The sequence below is a fragment of the Sparus aurata genome, chromosome 11 (assembly GCF_900880675.1).
Source record: "Sparus aurata chromosome 11, fSpaAur1.1, whole genome shotgun sequence".
Classification (NCBI taxonomy): Eukaryota; Metazoa; Chordata; class Actinopteri; order Spariformes; family Sparidae; genus Sparus; species Sparus aurata.
The window spans coordinates 8,408,562-8,430,630 of NC_044197.1; the positions used below are offsets into that span (position 1 = coordinate 8,408,562).

Genomic DNA, 22,069 nt, shown 5'->3' on the forward strand with positions numbered 1-22,069 from the left:
GGTACGTCTTTACTCATGTGATAAATATCATGCAAAGCCGACAGACCTACTCCCAAACAGTGTGTCAGACCTTTTCAGAGAAAAAGGTGTGTACCCTCCCACCCAGTGGGTGAGACACCTGTCGCTGTGATGGACGTAGAGAAGACGCCTCGACACGTGACAGTGCATCTTAATTATTTCTGGTATTGTGGTACTTATATATTCTTTAAACTATGAGTGGTTTATATCAACCTTCACTCTCTCTCTGTACAGATATACTGTAATTTAAAGAATGATGGAATCAATGAAATAATTTAGGGTGGAGCACAAGCCTGAAAAACTACAACTGCTGCTCCCACCTGTACAAGCTGGAGGTAAATGTTCTGCAGGTGTGAAGACATATCTTGTAATAAAGAAGCTCAAGTTATCACGACTATTGCTCAATCTGATGTTTGTCTCTTCACAAAAATGCCTTCAGCTGTTGTTTTTGGAGGAGTGTCTGGCCTCTGTGCGGCAGTGAGGCGTGTTCTCACAGTCTCAGCCCAAGTATTTAAACGAGGTCTTAACTTGCAGCTCGTCACCGAGAGACAACGGCACAGCGAAGACGAAGATTTCCTCCTCCAGCCTGTGTTGTCACATTTCTGCTTCCATTCAACTGCGTGAGTTTCAATCAGCTTCTACACGTGTAGTTCAGTCTGTATACATCCTTTGGGTTAAACTGTTGATTAGCTGCTTTATGTTGTGAACAATACTGAATTATCTCACATTCACTTACCTTAAAACTTTTCTCTGTGAGTATTACGGTGTTTCTGTCTCACTGCCACGCCGGGATTATACAAATAATGGAGATGTTTCTGTATGATTTACTTTGTTTTTGATGGGGATTTATTTTCCGAAGATACAGTCGTCATGCACAGCTGCACGGCACCTGGAAAACATTTACATTTGACTGGAATACATTCCAGGAGATCATTTCCTCAAGAAAAAGTGACATACAGTCCAACAGCACCCACATCTCTGTAGTCAAAGAGGCACTGTGTGGTCCTAGAGAAGAAAATCCAAACTCATAATTTTAACATTTACAATATCAATGAGGTAAACATATTTATTTTTTCCATAAATGAATTAACAAGCTGCTCTCAGAAGAAAATGAGCTGGAAAGGTGGCAGGGTCCGCCACACATAAACAAAGTAAAACAGTATGATATTGTGTTTTCTTTAAGGTCGGTTTGTTTATTCAGTTTATTCAGTCAAGAATAAAAAAACAGTCCATCGATGAAGACTTCATAGAGCACCTTTAACGTGATGTCACTGAGTGGATCTAAACAACATAATGATGAAAATGGCCAAAACACTTACGTTACTTGGGAATCGGAATACAAAGTCAACGTCTGCGAGTGAGAATAAACTCTGTGGATGCTTTAATTCTGAAATGAGCTGACATCGGTGTGTTTCTCGCGCTGTGGTTTTGCCTGAGTGGTCCCAACATGACAAGTCACCAGTGTAGAGGAGAAAACTCTGCTGTGAGTAGTTAAGATCGTCCACAGTAGATGACGAGGTGATGAGAATGACAGATAATAGCAGGTTCAGCTGTCGGTCATTTTGTGTCACACGGGGTAGTTGCTGTGCAGGTTGGGGGGAGGGTGTACGACCTCATCTTCCCCTGCAGAGTAAACTATGTCTTATATTTAACGGTTTATCCGATGCAGCAGAGAAGTGTTTCCGCTTATCTGTGTGCGTCCCTGCAAGCATACTGAGATCTCAACCATGCAGTGTTTCTCCTCCACCCTTTCTTTTGTTTTTTGGCACCGAGGCATGTGCAGTGGTGGGAGCAGAGGTTTGGTGAGGGCCCACCCTGCTGTACACTTTCACAACCCTCTGAGGTTTGTTGATTTGTTGTGATGACCTACATTTGTGGGAAGTCAAGAAACAGCAACGGTTTGACTTCATGCTTGTGGCACGTGGTGGAAGTGTTGGCTGTGCGGTCAGCCACTTTGGTCCAGATTGAAATATCTCAACAACCACTTGATGAGCTGCCATGAAATTGCTGACAGTCCCAAGCAGAATAATCCTATTGAGTTTGGTGATCCATTGATTGTTCTCTATAGGCTGGAATTTTTGTTTTTTAATGTCTCAACAACTATAGTCACGTCCCCCTCATAAATGAGTTGTAAACACTTTGGTGCCCCTTAATTTTTCGTCTTGCACCATCATCTGATCAAAATGTGAATCATTCTTTCTTCAGCACGACTCACATTCAGACTCAGCTGTGCTCTGAGTTTAGAGCTAGTGAGGCTAATGACACCTTTCATTTCAAGCTTAATCAACCAGCCGTACTGAATTAATCCATTTTTTTATTGGTCCTTCAAATGTCACTCAAAGAACATATTTGCACAACTAACTAACTCAACACACTTCAGACCACTGTTGTAAGAATTGTTTGAACAAACTGAGGAAGGTGAAGGAAGGGAGTGAAATATCAGTATTAGGAATAAACTGTGAAGCTGAGAAAGAGCAGTGTGCAGGATCCTCTTTTCTGAAGTCCTTAAAATGTCAGAAAATTGCTGAAAATCACAGTATAATTTCACAATAACTACCTTTTTTGTCAGTATGAAACCCAAATATTCAGATTTAATATCACATTTTTACAAAAAAGCTATAAATCCTCACATTTTTAGAAGCTACAGCGAGGGAATTTGGAATTTGGACAATCGACCAGAATTTTGGTTTTGGTTTTGATTTTTTGTTTTGCTATGGAGTAAATGCTGATGGCACAACTAAAGGTTGTAGTCTGCCACTGGGCACAAACTCTCCCTGGCAAATGAAGCCTGGCTGGTGATCCAGTCAGGCTTCATTTGCCAGCTCTCATCTCCTGACATAGTCCTGTGCTCAGCCTGGAACACGGTCCGCCCGTCGAGAGCAAAAACTTGGTACAAGACATTGTGGTGGAGACGAGCACAACAGGCTCTGATTTCATGTTCAGCCAGCCTGAGTCCCAGTTTCTCAGTTTCCTTTTCCTACGACTGGACATTAGCTAGCCTTAAAACAGGCTGGGTTAGCGTAGACTTTCTTCCCGCTGCATCTTCACTTGTGTTGTTGCCATGCCAAAACGATTGTTTGATTATCAGAATGGTTACTGATTCTGTTGGTTGCCTGTTATAATTAATCATCAAGATCTATACATTTTATTCCCTGAGAAATTAATGAAAATGTTTAAAAAACACTCTTCTAGGGAAGTTTCCTGGATCTGCAACAAAAGTTAATGGGGTCTATTTGGGGCCAGCTAAGTTTTGTGGAAATCCGTTCAGAAGTTTTTATGTAAAGATGCTGACAAACCAACCAAATTGCTAATTAGCTAATATTAGCATGTCAAAATATAAATTGTACTCAATACTTGTGAATACTCGAATCGTGAATACCTGCAAAGTGACATTCACATCAGCTCTACTTCTGTGATTAGCACTAATTAACAAATGTGAGCATGCTAACATAAAACTAAGATGGTAAACATGGTGGATATTATACTAATGATCAGAATGTTAGCATGCTGATGCTAGTATTTAGCTCAGCGCTCCCCTTTGCTGTAAAACAACCTCACAGCGCTGACAGCATGAAAGTGCCCCCCACTTTATTTTAATAACTCGGTAAAGAACATTTTTAGTTGCTAAGCTATTAAAACATGTTTTTCTACTTCACACTGCTCATTTTCTCTGATGAACAAAAGAAGAAACTATGTAAGGTTACATAATGCAGTCATTAAAGCATGTTTATCTGGTTGTTATGGGATTTATTTATTTTTTTAAATGCACATTGTTTTGTTAAGCTGCTTTAAATCTGCCAGCAGTAAATGTGACTCACAATCCTAAGCTGGGAGGAGGCTTTCCTCTTTCACTGTCTGCAATTTATTGTAGCCTACTCACAGTTTCAACTTCATTGGCATATGAATAAGGAGTGAACTCATTGTCAGTCTTGCTGTCGCCTCACCTGAGCCTGTTTGGCCACCATATAACAGTCACAGTTGCAGAGGAGGAACGTTCAGTGTGTGTGTGTGTGTGGGGGGGCTGTGGCGGCTTTCAGTGGGTTCATAGCATTTTTCTTGAAAGGTGTGATAGGAAGATGCAAGTCTGATCCGATCAGAGCGACGTGAGCAAAAGAGAGGGGAAAGGAGTAGACGGACAAAATGTGTGAGATATAAGAAGGATTTGAAGCAGCTTGCAATGATTAAAACGTGCGTGTGGATTTGACTTTGATTAAAAAAATCAGACTCTTTGTTGTCGGAAAAAACAACGCATGGTTTTTGATCTCAATGCAAACACATTTAAATCTTCTTCATAGCGCAGTTGTTAATCAGAGCATGTGCTCACCTCCCTGGAAAAAAACAAACTCCTGGATGCTTCCTGATTTATAAATCGGCCTGTAATTCAGCAATTGTGAATCAGCTCCAGATGTGTGCTGATGGAGAGAGACAGGCACCGAGCCAAAGTCGGCTTTCTTGCTCGATGACAGGAGCTTAAATTCTCAGTGTGCACAGACCTAAACTGAGCAGTATGATTGATTCTCTGTTTAGCGGCATTATTCATAACAATGTATAGGTTAATTGCAGTATCAACTCCTTATGAGCGCTAAATGAACAGACAGGAGGAGGGAAATCAATGTGACATTTAAGAGTGCACACTAATAAAAACACAGGAGCTGTTATGCCTCTTTATAGGAATGAGTGTTTCCAAACACTGGTTACTCCTGCAGGGTGTATCAACTTAAAAAAATAAGATTATGATTTTATTTAGAATTTAGCTTTACATTTTTTAAACTTAAATTATCAACAGAATGTGAGGAAATAACAGTGTTGACCTTGTGTTTTTAGTATGCTAACCAGCTAGCCCCTAGCCACTTTAGGTGGTGCTATGATAGTGAACATTTCTCCCAGTCCGGGCAGAGTGAGCTAATACGACTGCTAGCTGTAGAGGTAACTGAGCTTACTATCTAACAGCAGCTACAGTCAGCAGCAGTCATAAGTTACCCTGGAGTATAAAACCTTATACAAGTCACCTGTAATACTTACACGAATACAAATACAAAACATGTGGTGATACAGAATGTGTGAAAACTAGCCAGTGAGAGCTAAGTTATCTACACAGTTAGCTTTAAATGCTTGAAAGTAATAATGGTTTAAAATAAATAAGCAAATAGTAAGCATTAAGTAGCATAAATGGTTGAAATAGATAAGTAAACATTTGAACAGTTAGCTAAGTGACTTGGAAGTGTTAGCTCAAAGTAGGCTAATGGGTTAACGGTTCAGAGAGCTAGCTAAAGTGATGGTGAAATAGCTAAACAGTTGATAAACTTGGCTGAAAGGTAGTTGTAATAGCTGAACATAAATGATAAAGAGTTCAAATTGATAACCAAGAAAATTGATGTAAATCTAAAATGTTGAGCTAAAAGTAGGCTAGTGAATAAATGGTTGAAATAGCCACAAGCAGGAGCACCTTGGTAGCTGAATGGTTACGGCACATATATGTCACCCCTGTAATCTTTAAGAAATGTAGCTACAAGTAAATTGTTAAAATAGCTAATGGATAAATGGTGAAACAGTTTAGCTAACAAGCTCAAACTAATAGCTAGCTAAATGTTATTGGTTATCGGTTGAATACCTCTAAGATTTTGAGCATTTTTACACAAGTTAGTGTCTGCATGTTTCTTAATATTGATTTGAGGATAATGCTCAAGATTACAGTTGCTTGAATCAGTAATGTGGCTGTCCGCCCCTGACGTAATTGGACAATGGATTAATGTCAGGAGCAGTCTCAAGTGTGAAGACTGGGGTATCAAAAAATTGCGTTATCCTTTAGGACACCCATGCAAAATCACTAACCAAGCCCCACATTTTTCTCATTAAGTCTGCCTTTATCTCAGGATGCCTGTGGAGACTCGGTCCATCAGAGACAGATCTGCAGTGGGTCGGTTTCCAGCTGTGACTCTCGGATTTGGGGACGATACAGAGGAAGAAAAGGAAGAGCCGGAAGAGAACGATGGCAAGAAAGAAAATGGGTGCCGGCGATGGCTGCGTAAAGTCTGCCCTTGCTGCTGTCGCCAACCAAACGACGATGAAGTCACAGACACTTTGGTCACAGGGATTGATGACCTGGAGAAGGGCGAAGAGGCAGACGGCGAGAAGCCTGCGACCGGCGGCAGCGAGCTTGATGGTAACTGGCATCTTGGAGAGCTCACAATTGTCTTATCAAGCAGAGTAAATACCAGCCACATAGTAGACCCACCTCGTTTATATATATATATTTGTTTTTGTTTTTCGCAGAACTCCTCCTGAAAGTGAGATCGATAGACCTGATGAAAAGCAAATCAGGGCAGAACCGCACGGAGCACCACACAGATCTGTACCAAAGCGAAGGCCTGATTATTCGCAGAGGGCAGACCTTCCAGATGTGGATTACGCTGTCTCGACCTTATAACGCCGACACTGACAAGCTTCACCTTGAACTGAAAACAGGTTGGTCCTCGACAGAAACGGCGTAGAGCTTCCTGATGAGGAAATTTAACTCCTCAGTTCAGCCGTGACCTTTAATTTAGAACCGGGTCCCCGCGGTTTAAACACGCCGAGATCCTCCAAAGGTTCCTAGTTCCTGTGGCGGAAATGTGGCTGCGCAGATTTTGTAGCAACAAAAACTGAGTAAAATTTGAACAGGCAACACCAAATGCTGATGAATACTAATTTCACTTTTATGAGTTGCCCACATGACTGGCCTCTACTCTTCAGAGGCCAAGTGTGAAGCTGGATGGATGCAATCCAGCCTGAACCGCGCTCACATGCTTTCCTGACCCCCCCTCCCTCCTCCTCTGAAGCCCTGTGCAGAGCTGCACATGATAATTAATAGTTCCCTTGTTCTTGACAGTCCTGGAAGCGGAGGAAAGGTGATGGGTTGAGGGCCGTGGGAGGAAACGAAACGTGGCAGCGGCAAAAAAAAAAAAAAAAAAGTTTATACTGTTGTGCTCGAGTCTGAAACTGTTGATGTGGTCACTCGCGTGTGGAGTATATCGATTTTGTTGCATTTGAGCGTGTGATGGATCTATGGATAGATAGGAGATGGGAGAGTGGGGGGTTGATTTTTGGTTGCTATTGCTATGGTAACAGCTCCGGTTGCTACGCTCCAGGAAGAGTGTTTTTTTTTTTTTTACAGATGCTGCTCTAACAGAAAATCCAGTCTACTCACAATTTGCCATCAGTGCTGCCACAACCAACTGTTTGAGCCTCATCCCTCCCTCCCCAACCTGTTAACCCACGGTTCGTTTCTGCGTTGAGTGCTGTACGGCAGAGAGGACGCAGACCAATATAGATCCTACAATTATAGCCGGGTGTGATAACAAGTGTAGCTTGAAGTGAATAATTACAATGTCTCTTTGGCAGAAAGGCTGCACATCCACGTATGAAAAAGCAAAAATCCCCCCCCCCATATGTTAATCGCTTCATACTGAAGAAAAACAAAGTGGTCGCAATTTGTTTTCATTAAGAGACCAAATTAATGCCACTTTCATTTTCAAACTCTTTATTGTTTCCTTGCAAGAACATAACATATCTCCGGCCTATTAAGTAAAAAAAAATCAAGTGTGACAACAAAAGATCATCATGAACCAGTGTCATGAAGCCAGATTTTGGTCTTTTAAAGCATCCTCCCAACGGAGGCTATTACGTGTGAAAACACACCGGCAAAAGTGCCATTTTTCTGCTCATATCTCAGCTCAAAACTGCGGCAGAGGGTACACTGTTCTCACTCACAGCGCTCAGATGTAAGCTCCTCGGCATGAAGCTAATCACAGCCCAATCTACAAAAACACAGAGGGTTTGTTTTGTTTTTTTTGTTTTTTTTCAAATTCAAGTGGAGTTCAATGACAGCCGAATGCTTTGACATTGTGGTTTGAGAGAGGCTGCAATTTTCATAACACCTGACGGAATGAGTGTGGGCTGCAGACTAAAGCGCACGCTGACAGTTTTGCTTTCCGTGGAGCGTTACCTGTTGCACGCCTGAAAGGAAATAAAGTTTCCCCGGTGCAATAAAAGCCCCAATGTCAGTGGGAACAAAATCATTCACTCCCCCCCTCCATCCCAGGAGAGTGTTTTTAGAAAGTAACACCAAATAAATTATTGGATATGTTGTGTGCAAAGTTCACATTTTGGCTCTGAGCTTGTATAAGAGAAAAGCTCTTAAAGAAATATGTTTGACATATTGGTAAATTCACTTATTTCCTTTCTCGCCAAGAGATCAGAACCACTCTCACATCTCAAAGCCGCTTCGCTTTGCTCAGGCTGAAGTCTGGAATCAGGGGTAAAAGTTAGCCTGGTTAAAGGAAAGAAGAATCTGCCCGTGAGCGCCTCTAAAGCTGATTAACACATTATAACTAATTTGTTTTATTCGTAGAAAACAATGTGGAACTGTGTTCGAGGTTGCTGGTCCAATAAATCTTACAAGTTATTTCATCTTTATCAGACAGTGAAAGCTCGGAGGGACAGCGGGCCTCATTTCGAGCTAAAATGAGGTACTTGATAATACCAAGATTGTTGTTTTAGTTTGAAATATGAGTCGCTGTCACTCCAGATTTCCAGAATCCATTATCTACTCAGTTGCTGTTCAATTAGGAAGCAGTGAAGTAATAATTTATCAGTGCGTGCTGTCACAGGAAAATGACCGCTGTGTGATTATGGTCTATTTCTTAAGCCAGAAGCATTAACTTCCCGACTGTGGCTGTAAATTTACTGGTCAGAAAAGATAATTGGACGTGTCACTTAACTCTGGAAGAAAGCAAAAAAAGCTCATTGTATATAGTCCTAAGGGTTGGTCCTCTGGGGAGTGTTAATGTGCCTTTAATTTGAACTTTGCACGTTCACATGTCCAACGTTCACCCGATTCTAATGCAAAAGGAAAAAGGCAGGCAGCCACCAAACACGTTGGCTTCAGAGTCTTGGTTGGAGTGATGTCGTGGCTTGCCCTGCTTGTTTATTTCACCTCAATTATTTCTTTGCAGGGAGGTTCAGATTGTCACACAGCAGTCTGTCTGTCTGTCTGTCCAAATAAACATCTCATTGCGACACTGCAGCAAGGTTGCTCGGTTCTGCAAAAGCATATGTAAACACGGCGAAACAAAGAGGAGTTCACACCCATCGACGAGCGAGGACAAAAATCAGGAAGGGCTGTAGTTTTCCACAACAGGGAGAGAGAATAGAGAGCTCAGTTTCCCAACATGTTACGCTCAGAACTGTGATTTTTTTATTTTTTTATTTTGCGAGTCCCCATTAAAGATTTTCTCTTTCTTCCCAGGATGCAGAAGCCCTTTAACTACCTTAGACAGCTCAATCCTTTCAGATGAACGGCGAGCTGCTGCCTAAGATCTTATGCTGTCATGACTTGCTGTGTGTGCATGTGTGTGCATGTTGTGTGTGTGTGTGTGTATGTGTGTGCATGTTGTGTGTGTGTGTGTGTGTGTGTGTGTGTGTGTGTGTGTGTGTGTGTGTGTGTGTGTGTGTGTGTGCAAAAACCTTTCCAGGACAGTTACAGTATGAAAACTTTACCACACAGGTGGGAATGCAGGTGTGGTTTAAATAGAAGGGGAAGCAGATTGTGATTAAAATAATTGAACTGTGCTCCGCTTCTTTTCTGGCCTGGTATGTGGAATGAGCAATAGTTTCCACTTTGCTGTATTCATTCACATGTGGGTGATGTGTGTCTCATCTCGCCTCGTCAGGGCCGCTGCCAACAGTGTCGAAGGGAACCCATGTCATCATCCCGTTTGTGGAGGACTTGGAGGACGACCGCTGGGAGGCTGCCGTTGTGAAACAGGACGACAGACGAATAAAGCTGTCGGTTAACTCTCCACCCACGGCGGTCATCGGCCGATATCAGCTCATAGTGGAGACGAACAGCACAAACGGCCAGTTCATCTCCACACATGATCCCGCTAACGACATCTACATGCTGTTCAACCCCTGGTGTGAAGGTACAGAAACACCTCGCCATGCAGCCTCAATTAGGCTCACAGGAAATACTAATCTGGTGAAAGTGCATAATGTTGACATTGTTTTTGTTGTGAGATGAGTTCATTCAACTCAAGTTATCTGCCAGAGAGTGAAAAAGAGAAGATTAAGGGATGTAAAGTGCTACAGCTCGCAGTAGCTTGACATTTTCGAAGTGACAATTTAAAGCATTCTGACTCTAACTGGGCGGTTCGTAAACTGGGAGCACTGTTAAAGTGAAACTCTCGCCTAAATACAACCTAGGCTTTTTTTGTGAATGTATATGAGTCAAACCTTCGTGTAAAAGCATAATTACGACGAAAGAGTCACTTTTAAGATTTACCGTATTTTCGTTTCGGGTCAAACTCATTTTAAATGGGAGTTCTTGGGGCAAATTAGCGATAGCATCAAAATCGCTATTTTTAAAAGAAGAAGGCTCGACACAACATGAAACTTTGCTTGTAGTATCACCAGGGTCTGGTCACATGAACACGAGCATTGAGAACATTGTTATTGTACACAGAGTTGTCCAAAAACCTTCTTTTTAGTAAACTTTGTGTACACAAACAATGTTCTCAATGCTCGTGTTCATGTGCAGAGACCCTGGTGATACTACGAGCAAAGTTTCATGTTGTGTCGAGCCTTCTTACTGTTTTAAAAATAGCGATTTTGATGCTATCGCTAAAGTGCCCGTAGCACTCCCATTGAAAATGAGTTTGACCCAAAAACAAAAATACGGTAAATCTTAAAAGTGCCTCTTTCATCGTAATTATGCTTTTGCACTAAGGTTTGACACAGATACATTCACAAAATAAGCCTAAGTTGTATTTAGGCGAGAGTTTCACTTTAATATAAGTCAAAATGTGGTTATGCAGATCACCACATTCTCAGAGCGGCAGAGCACTGAAATGGTTATCTTGCTAAATGTAGCGACCGCGGACCAAAAAACAGAAATCATTCAGTGTATGTAAGCAGAGAATAGAGAGCTGTTTGTGTGTTACGTTATGATAATGATGATAATTTTAATATTAATTCTTCCCGTTATTTCTTGTTTAATCTGTAAAAAAGAGGAACTGCTCAGAGCGAAGAAATTATTTGACAAACAGCCTTGCACTCCGGTAAAATGGAAAATTGAAATTTTTTTCACTTCGGTGTATTAAAATGTTAATAAGTACATTTGAGAGATGCTGAAAGGACGATTTTGTTACAGCGCCATACTGTTTTATCTTGTTTCCAGTCTTTATGCTAAGCTTAGCTAATCGGCTGCTACATTTAGCAGACAGACACAAAACTGAATCGCCCTCTTTAATCCCGCCTTTACCTTATTTAAGGATGCCCAAACTTCTAATCACAACTCTGCTCTCGTCATCGCCACGACATAATATACCTGTTTACCCTCCTGTTAGAATTGTGATTGCTGCAACGCTACGTATTGACCTTAACCTCTGCTGTTGGGTGCAGGTTAAGGTTAATAGTCGGCTCACATATCAACAGGAAGCAGACTTCACTAACAGACTTCATCACATCAGATAAAATCAGGTCAGATAAAGACGAATAACCTGTGATTTAACTACCTTGTTTTACCAGTTCACTATTTTCTTAATGTAATATCTAATCATCATCAATCGTTTGGTGCTGCGAACATGTCTAACCGCTCCTTCAGGAAAACACCCCGCAAACGAGACAAAAAGCGATCTTCCGATTTTTTATAGCACGTCGTCTGAAATGACTAAATGAATAACAGCTTCGGCGTTACTCATACGTCCCTTGTCAATCTTATGAGCCACAGTATTCTTCTCGACGAGACCGCGACAGTGTTCACCATCATTTCAAAAAAAAGAAAATGTGTATGAGTCAGAGTCACGATCAGACAATGAACATAAAAATGCCTAAAAAAACTATTCAAACCAGTTCTTCACAGACAGACTTTGAATTCAGACACATTCATAACGCCTAAAAAAGAAAACCCCAAACAGACGGATGCTTATTTAAGGGTTTCATAATGAAGAATCTTGTTTTCCCTACGCTGTTTTTTTTAGCTACAGAAACACTGCAGGATTAAGAAACTTCACAAGAAACTGTAAAATTGTGGTAAAATGTTTTTAAAGATGTCTTGTTCTTCTTGTTCTCCGTCAGATGACGCAGTGTTCATGGACTCTGAAGAGGAGAGACGGGAGTATGTCCTGAACGACGTTGGACGAATCTACTACGGCACACAGAATCAAATTGGAGTTCGGACGTGGAACTACGGGCAGGTGAGGGGGGGTCGCATGAGCTGTCAGCGCCGGGCGATCATCGAACACACTGATCATTATAACTGACTCCATCCTTCCTGTGTGTTTTTCTTTCTCCGTGCCGCTCTCAGTTCGATGATGGGATTCTTGCCGCCTGCCTCTTTGTCCTGGAGAAGAGCGGAACTCCTCCGTCTGGTTGGGGAGACCCGGTTAATGTGGTGCGAGTCATCTCCGCCATGGTGAGACCGCGATGACTCATCTTCTACACACTGACATACCGACAATAGAAACCTTCGCTCAGTGCCATATAAAGCACTCTTCTCCCATGATGACAGTCTCCACACATCACAGCAGCGGCTCGACCGTGCAAAAACTTGTAATTTGGCAAAAAAAAAAAAATCGAGCCAGCAAGGTTCATCCATTCATTACGGAGATGTGTTGGCAAGTAAAAAACATGCCGAATGCCCAATTTCTACTATTTTCCTCACAATCATTTGATGGAGTTGTCGCTGTTAAAACTATAACTAACCCTGACACAGAATTGTCATATCCTGTCTGTGATATTACAAACGTCTAATCACTGTTTTGGCATCTAAAAAGCCTTTAAACACAATAATCTGTCACTCATGTGGACTTTGTGGACAGTATTTCACCGTCTCTTACCCCGCTCTGATCAACGCAGGGCTGGTTATTTGTTTGTTATGGTTTCATCTGGTTTTTTGAATACTACTTATATTACTTTGTACCGTCCATGTTACTGTCCAAGAAGAATGTGTTTGTCAGACACTGTGAGCCCCGTTACAAATGGAAACAAACAGTCAGGGTTTCTGTTTTTTCTGCAACACTGAAACGCCTCCTGTTTTTATCCAGATCAACTCTGTAGATGATCGCGGCGTCGTGGCGGGAAACTGGTCGGGAGTCTACTCGGATGGAACCAGTCCAACAGTTTGGAGCGGGAGTGTGGAAATCCTGAAGGAGTACCATAAAAACAAGGGCACCCCTGTCAAGTACGGCCAGTGCTGGATCTTTGCTGGTGTTTTCACGACAGGTTCGACTTTTTATTCTTCTCACGTGTCTTTGCGACAGGTTAACGTCACGCAGATACTGACCACTCGCTCCGTATCAATCTATCTTCTTGTCAGTTTTACGGTGTTTCGGCATTCCCGGTCGAACTGTGACCAACTTCAGCTCAGCCCATGACACAGACGTCTCCTTGACGACTGACGTGTACCTGGACGAGAACCTGGAGCCTATAGAGCACCTCAACGCCGACTCCATCTGGTACGTCCTGTCCTCATCATTGCGATGCTGCCTCGACCCGACATGCACTCTCTGCCTTATTAAAACCTGACCTTTCCCTGAAGGAACTTCCACGTGTGGAACGACTGCTGGATGGCTCGTTCAGACTTGCCTCCAGGCTACGGAGGCTGGCAAGCTGTCGACGCGACGCCTCAGGAGACCAGCCAGGGCACCTTCCGCTGTGGGCCTGCTTCTCTTGCCGCCGTCCGCCACGGTCAGGTCTTTCTGAAACACGACGCTCCATTTGTGTTCGCTGAGGTTTGTGGAATAAATCATTTGGTCCAATGTTCAGTCTGTACTGCAAGTATTCAAAATCAACTGAGCAGATAAACTCCCTAAAATAATAGTTTTCCTCACATTCTCGACCTACAGGAGTGAACAACTGATCTTTTAGTCGCTTTCTGCGTTGACACGTTATGTTTGTACTGTGAACTAATATCCAGCCGTATGGTTTCCCATCTGTCGGGCAGAGAAGAGTGCTTTAGAGGGCTTTATTTTTAACTCAGCTCTCTCTCTCTCTCTCTCTCTCTTCCAGGTCAACAGTGACAAAATCTACTGGCAGAGGAACTTAGATGGGACTTTTAGTCAAATCTACAGTGAGAAGAAGACCGTGGGCCACCTCATCAGCACAAAGGCTGTTGGTTCTGATGAACGCCATGACATCACAGACCTTTACAAACACCCTGAAGGTGAAACTAAATGCACACACCGAGCGTGCGCTGATCCGAGATCGACTGGATTCGTTTATTGAACTAACTCGAACATTTCCGGTCGTTCTCAGGCACAGAGGCGGAACGCATCGCCGTGGAAACAGCATGCAGCTACGGCTCCAAGGCAGAAGCCTACTCCTCTCCCACCGCCGCCGACGTGACTGTGGAGGTGACCATGGATGGCGAAGGTCCGAAAATGGGAGGAGACGCGGAGCTGACCATCATGCTGCGAAACAGCAGCTCAGAGGAGCGCAAGATCATCCTGCACAGCCAGGCAGCAGTCATGTACTACACCGGTGTCCACAAGGCCACGGTCAGGAAGGACGAGACGGACGTGGACCTGCTGCCAAATGAGGGTGAGTGGAGCTCAGTGGGGAGAAGGAAATGTATGTCACAGACTGTAAGAATCTACAGAGGAGTTTTATTCCATTAGCTGAATGAAAAAGGCTTTTGTCACAGTCACAAAGAGCAGCAACAAAGTGCGTCTGTGCTCGTATTTGCTCGGTTCCATGTGTGAGACGGAGCGACGCTATTACCTTTTTTACAGGAGAAAAAAAAGTTTTCTTTTTCCTCCCGAGATCATTTTTTATTACTCTTTCACACGATCGAAAACAATACAATTACAGAACGCTATTTTCTATAATTTCTCGAGGCTTTAAAAACGGATCACCAGAAATCACTTCCATAAAAAGCAATAACGAGGAATAAATGCTTTTTACTCCACTCAAGAATTCAACATTTTGGGGAATGTGATTATTTGAACAAATGAATCAAACTGATAAACATTTAACTGCACCGAGATGAAAAAGATGAAATCTCATATAATACTTGTACACTTTATTTTTCATACAGATAAAAGAAGCCTGCCTTGGAGGCGCAGCTAGGCTGATATTGTTTGCTCTGGATGAATCCAGGCTGACTGCTTCACACTTTTCACGGCCTTTGTGCTAAGCTAAGCTAACAGGCTGCTGCTGATAGCTTCACATTTTTATATAATGGGACAGATGTTGGAGAGGTATCTAATGTCTCACCTACACTCTTAGACATAAAAGTGACACCCAGAACAATACGGTTCTTTGTCTTGTCCCCATCGGAGAACCATTTTGGACAGATCCCTTTTATATTTCAAGGTTTTCATCTTGTCTTTTGAGTGTTCTATTAAGAATTATACTGGTTTGTTGTCTTGAGCTGAAAGAATATTGAGTCCTATACATTATATATTGCAGTTTCCATCATCATCAACATGTGAAAATAACCAATGCTCACACATTCGCTATTTTTAATAAGTAAAAAGAAATATTAGAGAATATAAGTAGAATAATTGATAGTAAAGTGTGAAGGGGATTCATGGGAGCTCCATCGATGGTGACATAACAGAGAGAGAAAGAAGAAAAAGGTCAACTTATTACACCTGCTGATTCATAAGCCATCGACAAACAACAAAGCAAAGCAGTGGACCTTGCATGTGAGCAGGAGGAATACGGGAACATAATAACGGTGACAAAGGAAATGATTGAATGAGCCCGTCCTTCAATTCCTGTAGTCTCCAACCTGCGTAGTTCATTCATAGTTCAGACAGAAAGAAAAACTGGAAACCAAAGCTGTCCACTAATAAAAGCCATTAGCTAGACTCCAGCCTCCTGAAAAACGATGTTCGAGTGACCTAAACTTGAACGTGTGTTTAACCCGGAATGAAGATATTCAGCATTTAACTCTGGACGGATAGATCGCCTCCTAATTGAGTCTTTTCGGTGTAGGTAGCACCCTTAGCAAATGTGAAATGGGATTATGAAGAAGAAGAAGAAGAAATCCTTGTTTACCACGTAAAATGTTCGATGCAGTGAAACTATTTGAGTTTGTGAGCATTTATAGACTGCATGTTGTCAATATTTAGAGAGACAGACACAGACATTGATAATCATTGATGGAGAGGAGAGACAACACGGCTGCTGACAGCGTTTTAATGAAAACATCATTATCCAGGAGGATTCTGTGAAGAGAAACTTCCTGCTTGGTTCCGGGACGTGGTGTATGGGTGAAGGAGGACGGAGGTACTGAGGGGCGAGGGCGTGAATGGACTTGTAGGTGAGCAGGAGGGTTTTGTAGTTGATACGGAACTTAACTGGGAACCGGCGAAGGTGGAGGAGGTGCCAACAGAGCTCGGTTGCGGTCAAGTTTTGGACATACTGGAGCCTGACCCGGGCTTTGCTGGGTTTCCCCAGACAGGACTCAATTGCAGTAGTCCATTCGGGAGGTTGTGAAAGCATGGATGAGGGTTTCTGTCACAGATTCTTTGTTGTTGTTTTTTTTAAATCTAAATATGAGTTTTTGATAGTGTTTCAGTTTGTGTCCTACGTTTCTCTTCAGAACATGGTGGCTCATGTTGGTAATTCTGCATAATGATGACAAACGCTAGTACAGAACACGGTTTAAGGATCAGAGAACCTGAACCTGACCCAATTCTAACATCTTCACTTAAAAAGTCTGCATGAGAAATTGGTAAACATTAAGAAATTTGAGGGTGAGTATCTTTAAATACCCATTTTCCAACTTTTTCCTCCTTTTTAGACTTTTTTTTTTATTAAAAGGGCCTCAAGGGAAATAAGTGGTTCTGGGTAGAACCTCAGCCCTTTAAGGAAAAATGCATTTCGAACCCTTATTTCTCAGACCATTAATATCAGCAAGATAACAAAAAAGTCAAAACATCAAATCACTGCTTCAGCAATTATGGTGGATACGGTCCTAAAGCTAAACGTGTTAGACAGCCTGAACTGAAAACTGACACTGAAGACGACAATTTATTTTTAAAAAATACATTTTGCCACTTTGCAACACTTCAAGACTCGCTATCAAACATGATCTAACACGGGGAGCGAAAATGAAAGAAGTCGGAGAACCTCTCTGATCGTAGGAGGCTGTGAGTGAGGTAGGGGACACTTTTAACTTTGCCCATATCCTCCGTCCACAGAAAAGGCTTTGGAGTGGACCCTGGAGTACAAAGACTACAAGGACCAGCTGATAGACCAGGCCGCCTTGATGCTGACTCTGTCTGGCAGAGTGAAAGAGACACAGCAGGTCCTGGCCACTCAGTTCAGTTTCCGGCTCAGGACCCCAGACCTCATCATGAAAGTAAGTCAGACAATTCAGCCGGAAAATAGTACTGCTAAAGAGATTAAAATCTATATTTACATCTTATTCCTCTGCTTTGTTTTTCTTCTCTCACGCAGCCAATCGGGAAGGCCGTGGTCGGGGAGAAGATGGCAGTGGAGATCTCGTTCACTAACCCACTCCCACAGGTGCTGAAGGCGGTGATATTCCACGTGGAAGGACTGGGCCTGCAAACTGCTCGCACAATTCATTACGGGTAAGGAAGCAGATCAGACTTCATGTCGTGCCCATTTTTTTCTTTTTAAACTACCCTGTATATCTTGCATGCTCACTGTCATTTCCTGTCTCACCCTCAGAGATATTGGCAGCCGCGCCTCCGTGTCTCTGACCGAGCACTTCGTTCCCACCCTGCCCGGGCCGAGGAAATTACTGGCTTCGTTGAACTGCAGGCAGCTTGCTCAGGTTCACGGAGTGGTAGACATCCCCGTGGAGGACAAAAGCAACGCCGCTCGATAGCAGATTCAAAACCAGAGGCGCCCCGACACTGAAAAATTGACATCATCTCTCTTCCATGTTATTTATATGGAAAGCCTGTGTTTAAATTCACAAAGGTACGACAACACAGTGCTGCTGTATCTTGCACAAGAACGGAAACACCTAATCATGAAACATCTGAGGAAAACGTGGCGAGATGAACAGAATGTTTTATAGTTTATTAAACACTGATTTAATAACCTCAGAGTATTTGCAGCTTAAACGAAAGATTTGTACTTTTATATAGATGTTGTGCATGTATATATTATATATGTATACTGTAAAAATACAATATATTTATTAAGTGTACTTTGCCCTGTATTGGCAGTATGTTTTTTTATTTACATTCATATATATATTCTGCTGCAAATGTTCATATTTCATAAAAAAAAAAACAAAAAAAAACACAGTGTCTGGTGCTGCTGTCCTGTGTCTCTGTATGTTTGGATGCCATGTTGGAGGACTGTCCTCAGATAACAATGGAGCACTTCTTCTTTCCAAAAAGGTCACCCGTTAGCTTGTTAACTCCTTCTGTAACACCAACTCGACAACTCCTCCTCCCAAAGTCCTTAAAAAGGGATATGTGGTCTTTACAGTTCGACCTACTAACCATTAAATGAGATAACTTGTTGTAAATCTTGTTCTAGCGTCGGTGGATATCAGTGCTTCCACGTGCCAAGCTACAATTTAAATACGTGACAGCCATTTGCTGCCTTCAGATGGGGTTGTGTTTACCCTGTTAACGAGAAGAGTCTGTATCAATCATCTCATCACTTCACTGTTTAGCCAAGGACAACGTTATTGTGCATCATCTAAAAGCTGATTTATGCTGCCTACAGATACATCCGATTTAAACGATTTCACCCATTTACTTTTATGCATCCTTCAAATTGGTATGGGTGTTAAATAATACAACCACTTGGCTACATTCAGACCAGATGTGGCGGAACAGCAATTACGCAGGTCCTCCCATTAATTTTAACAAGGGTAGTACATATTGACTGCGACAGTGTCGACCGCAAAAAAAGACTTAATGCTCCGTTGGTCGAGCACAGACAGAAGGCTCTGTTCGAAACTGCATGGGTATCTAACGTAGAGCCCTTAGAAGACATTTACAGAGGCTTCAGCTTCACCGGCGGCACAATCAAAGCAATCCTGATGCAATAATACAATACATCACTGACAAGTTACAAAGACCTGGCCGTCTCCATGGATACCAGGTGATGACAGACATGCAGATCAGCAGGAGTGAGAGTGACTAAAAACCTGCTGCTGTATATTATAATTATTGCTGTTGGCTCATGAAACTCAAGAAACCTTAAGAAAACAAATATAAATGGAGGAAATAGTTGGTTTGACCCGTGGAGGTTGAGAGCTTCTGTTAAGCTTTAGCATGTAGGAAAAATGATTATACTTACCTCATGCCTGAAGCCAGGCTGTGGCTGTGGTGGGTATTGTTTTTTTTTTTTTTAGAAAACTATCCTAAACTTCACGGCCGAGTTCTCCCCCCATGTTTGCGATCGCAGTCGTGGGCGTACAGTGCGACAGGAGGGGGCTGAGCACGCAGCCCTGGGGGGCTCCAGAGTGGAGGAGGTGTGACCGCCACTCCAAACTGTCGGATCTGTTTGTGAGCAGAGTGCGGTACTCGAGCCCAGAGTTTAAATCAACAAACACAATTCTGATGTCGGTGTTGTTATTTTCAAGGTGTGTGAAGTGGAGGGCAGTGGATACGGCTCTCTGCGGAGGATGAAAATATTGCTGTCGTCAAACTGACAGGTTTGGTTTAGGCTATTTGCCTTCTTTGAAATCCCTGACATTTAAATTTAAGGCGCATGATGGCTCGATAGAACGAGGGGTTTTGCACGAGGAATCTTACGCTGCATTCACAAAGGGGAATCTGGGAGAGCTCATTTCAGATTTTTCCATTACTCACCTCAAAATTGGTTAGGATGGGAACAAAGTCGGCGCCTATAAAGAAATGCATTTGTTCGACTGCGCTCAGAGCTCACGTGATGGTGCCCGGTGTTAAACAGATGCAGGGCAGCTTCATCACACTATCATATGGATGCATGCAGCGCCTAAAAGAAACAGTCCAGCATTATGGAAAATGTAATCTCTCACTAACGAGGGAGACAACACATTTTTGTGGCATGCTTTTTGTTCTCCATAATTGGATGATTTTTGGCCACAAGCACCTGCCGTGTTTTCTGTCCTGCCATCGACAGGTGACGATCAAACTGGTGATGCTTTCTCTGCCGCTTTACATCTTATTTAGCTGCTTTCCTTTTCTCGTGCACGGTGCCGAAGTACTGCTGGAGTTTCTGAGTTCCCAACACATTGCAGTGTCAAACAGAGATGGTAAAAGCCACTCCAGATCTGTTTATATGCTGCCGTGTGTAGTATTTGCAGTTGGGTGTCAGCATATTGTAAAGAGATTTTTTTAAAAACTGTGCCAACTTTCCAAACCAGCCTCCAATTCACAAAGTATTCTCACACAGAAGGTTACATTCATCCTTCTTTCTAAGTAGTTTGCTGTTAGATTTTTTAAAAAAAGGGCATTCATGTGGCAACCAGAGTTGATTGTGGAAATACAAACCAAGGCTGTTTTGGGGAGCTTTTCTTTGTTGAAGAAGTGTGTTTGACGACGAATTAAAGAGGCAATTATACTCTTTCTTTGTTAGGTAAAAGAGAATTTGAATTCGGAAGGTGTGCGGTTGTATTTTTCCCTTTTATTTAGAAAAATATGTGTAAAAATATCTCATGTTTACTTATAAGACCACGTTGTAAACGCCCCTGCTCTTACACAGATATTGAGGTGTCTGCTTTTGTGGTACAAAGTGGTATTACTAGACAGGACTGGTGGTTAGCATGCTAACTCCAGAAGACATCTCTGCAAAACAGTCCAAAAACATCTTTGTTTCTTCACACTCATGTTCAGTTTTTAAATGCAGTTCTCTCAAACTCTGGTCTTATCTTACACGTTGCACCTTTAAGGAATTATGGCGTCGTACGGCGAAGATGCCATGCACACGTGAGTTCAGTAGTTATGGGAGAAACTGTATGGAGTACCAAAAACATATGTGATGATCCAAATATAGTATACTACCGTTTTTATGAAGTATTTCAAAGGGATGGAATGCAAACAGAAAAAGGTTTTAACAGATATGCAAAAGTGATTTATAAGATGCATGAACACATGGTGGCGCTGTCCACACCCAAAACTATACGTTCTATAGCAGCCCACGTTTGAACCTCTCAGGAAGAGTCACTGAAATCTGCTGAGTGGTTTTTGAGGCAGGCGCCTCTCCTGAGCAGAGGTGATTAGGCTCTTGTGTCTGACACTCATAGTGATGCTGCTGATTAATGTGATCCCCTGTGGAGACATACGGTTGAGTTTGGTGTTACACATAATGATTTTCACTTTAGGGCGGCTGTGGCTCAGTGGGTAGAGCTGAGGACTAGTGACCGGAAGGCCACTGGTTCAAATTCCTGGCTCCCCTGGGCGGGACTGAGCTACAAGCCGAAGCATCCTTGAGCAAGATGCTGAACCCCAACACTGCTCCTGATGTGCAGTTGGCACCTTCATGGCAGCCACTGCCATCAGTAAGGGCCCTGCGATGAGCTGGCGTCTCATCCAGGGAGTACCCTGGCCTTCGCCCATAGAGCCACTGGATTTGGCCCCAGTATCCCCGCTCCACCTTGAAAAAGGTGGTATAAAAAAGCGGTAACATCACCCGCGACCCGCATGGATAAAGCGGAAGAAAACGAACGAACTAACTTTAGGATAGCTGTTTATTAAACTTGAAACAGGCTTGTTTTTCATATGATACAGAGAGCTGACAATAATTGGCTTCTTTATCATTGATCCAGGTGAAGAGTCTCGAGGAATCTGACGGCCTCGGTTTTTGTTCAGATGTTAGAGACGCTTTCTGCATTGGCTTTGTGTTTTAATGAATTCTGCTGTGGTACCTTATGGGTTTAAGAGCTCAGGCTCATGCTGAGGTGACTTAATTAAAGGCATTTGTACGAGGTCTGTTTCATTATTGTTCCCTTTATTGAACGGTTGTGCCCCTTCTCTGTTATAGTGAGTAAGATAAACGATTCACTCCCTACAGGCTAACACCACCAAGACGTGAAGTCTGCGGGCTGATGTAAACACTGCTGCAATGTTGAGCAACTTGCGTATCA

The 22,069-nt window shown here is 42.6% G+C and overlaps 1 protein-coding gene across 2 annotated transcripts; it reads left to right on the forward strand.

Moving 5' to 3' along the window:
* Nucleotides 1-574: 574 nt before the first annotated feature.
* Nucleotides 575-18,227, forward strand: LOC115591224 (protein-glutamine gamma-glutamyltransferase K). Of its 2 annotated transcripts, none has more exons than XM_030433020.1 (14): nt 575-638; nt 5,892-6,181; nt 6,292-6,483; nt 9,729-9,980; nt 12,133-12,251; nt 12,362-12,469; nt 13,101-13,278; nt 13,373-13,511; nt 13,595-13,787; nt 14,065-14,218; nt 14,311-14,595; nt 17,208-17,368; nt 17,467-17,603; nt 17,704-18,227. In XM_030433020.1, exons 2-14 carry the CDS (start codon nt 5,893-5,895, stop codon nt 17,861-17,863), a joined length of 2,367 nt encoding a protein of 788 aa, XP_030288880.1. In that variant the 5' UTR covers nt 575-638; nt 5,892; the 3' UTR covers nt 17,864-18,227. The 2 variants fall into 2 exon arrangements, with proteins under 2 accessions (XP_030288880.1, XP_030288879.1); XM_030433019.1 differs by having other exon boundaries at nt 580-638; nt 5,876-6,181.
* The last annotated feature ends 3,842 nt before the right edge of the window (nt 18,228-22,069 follow it).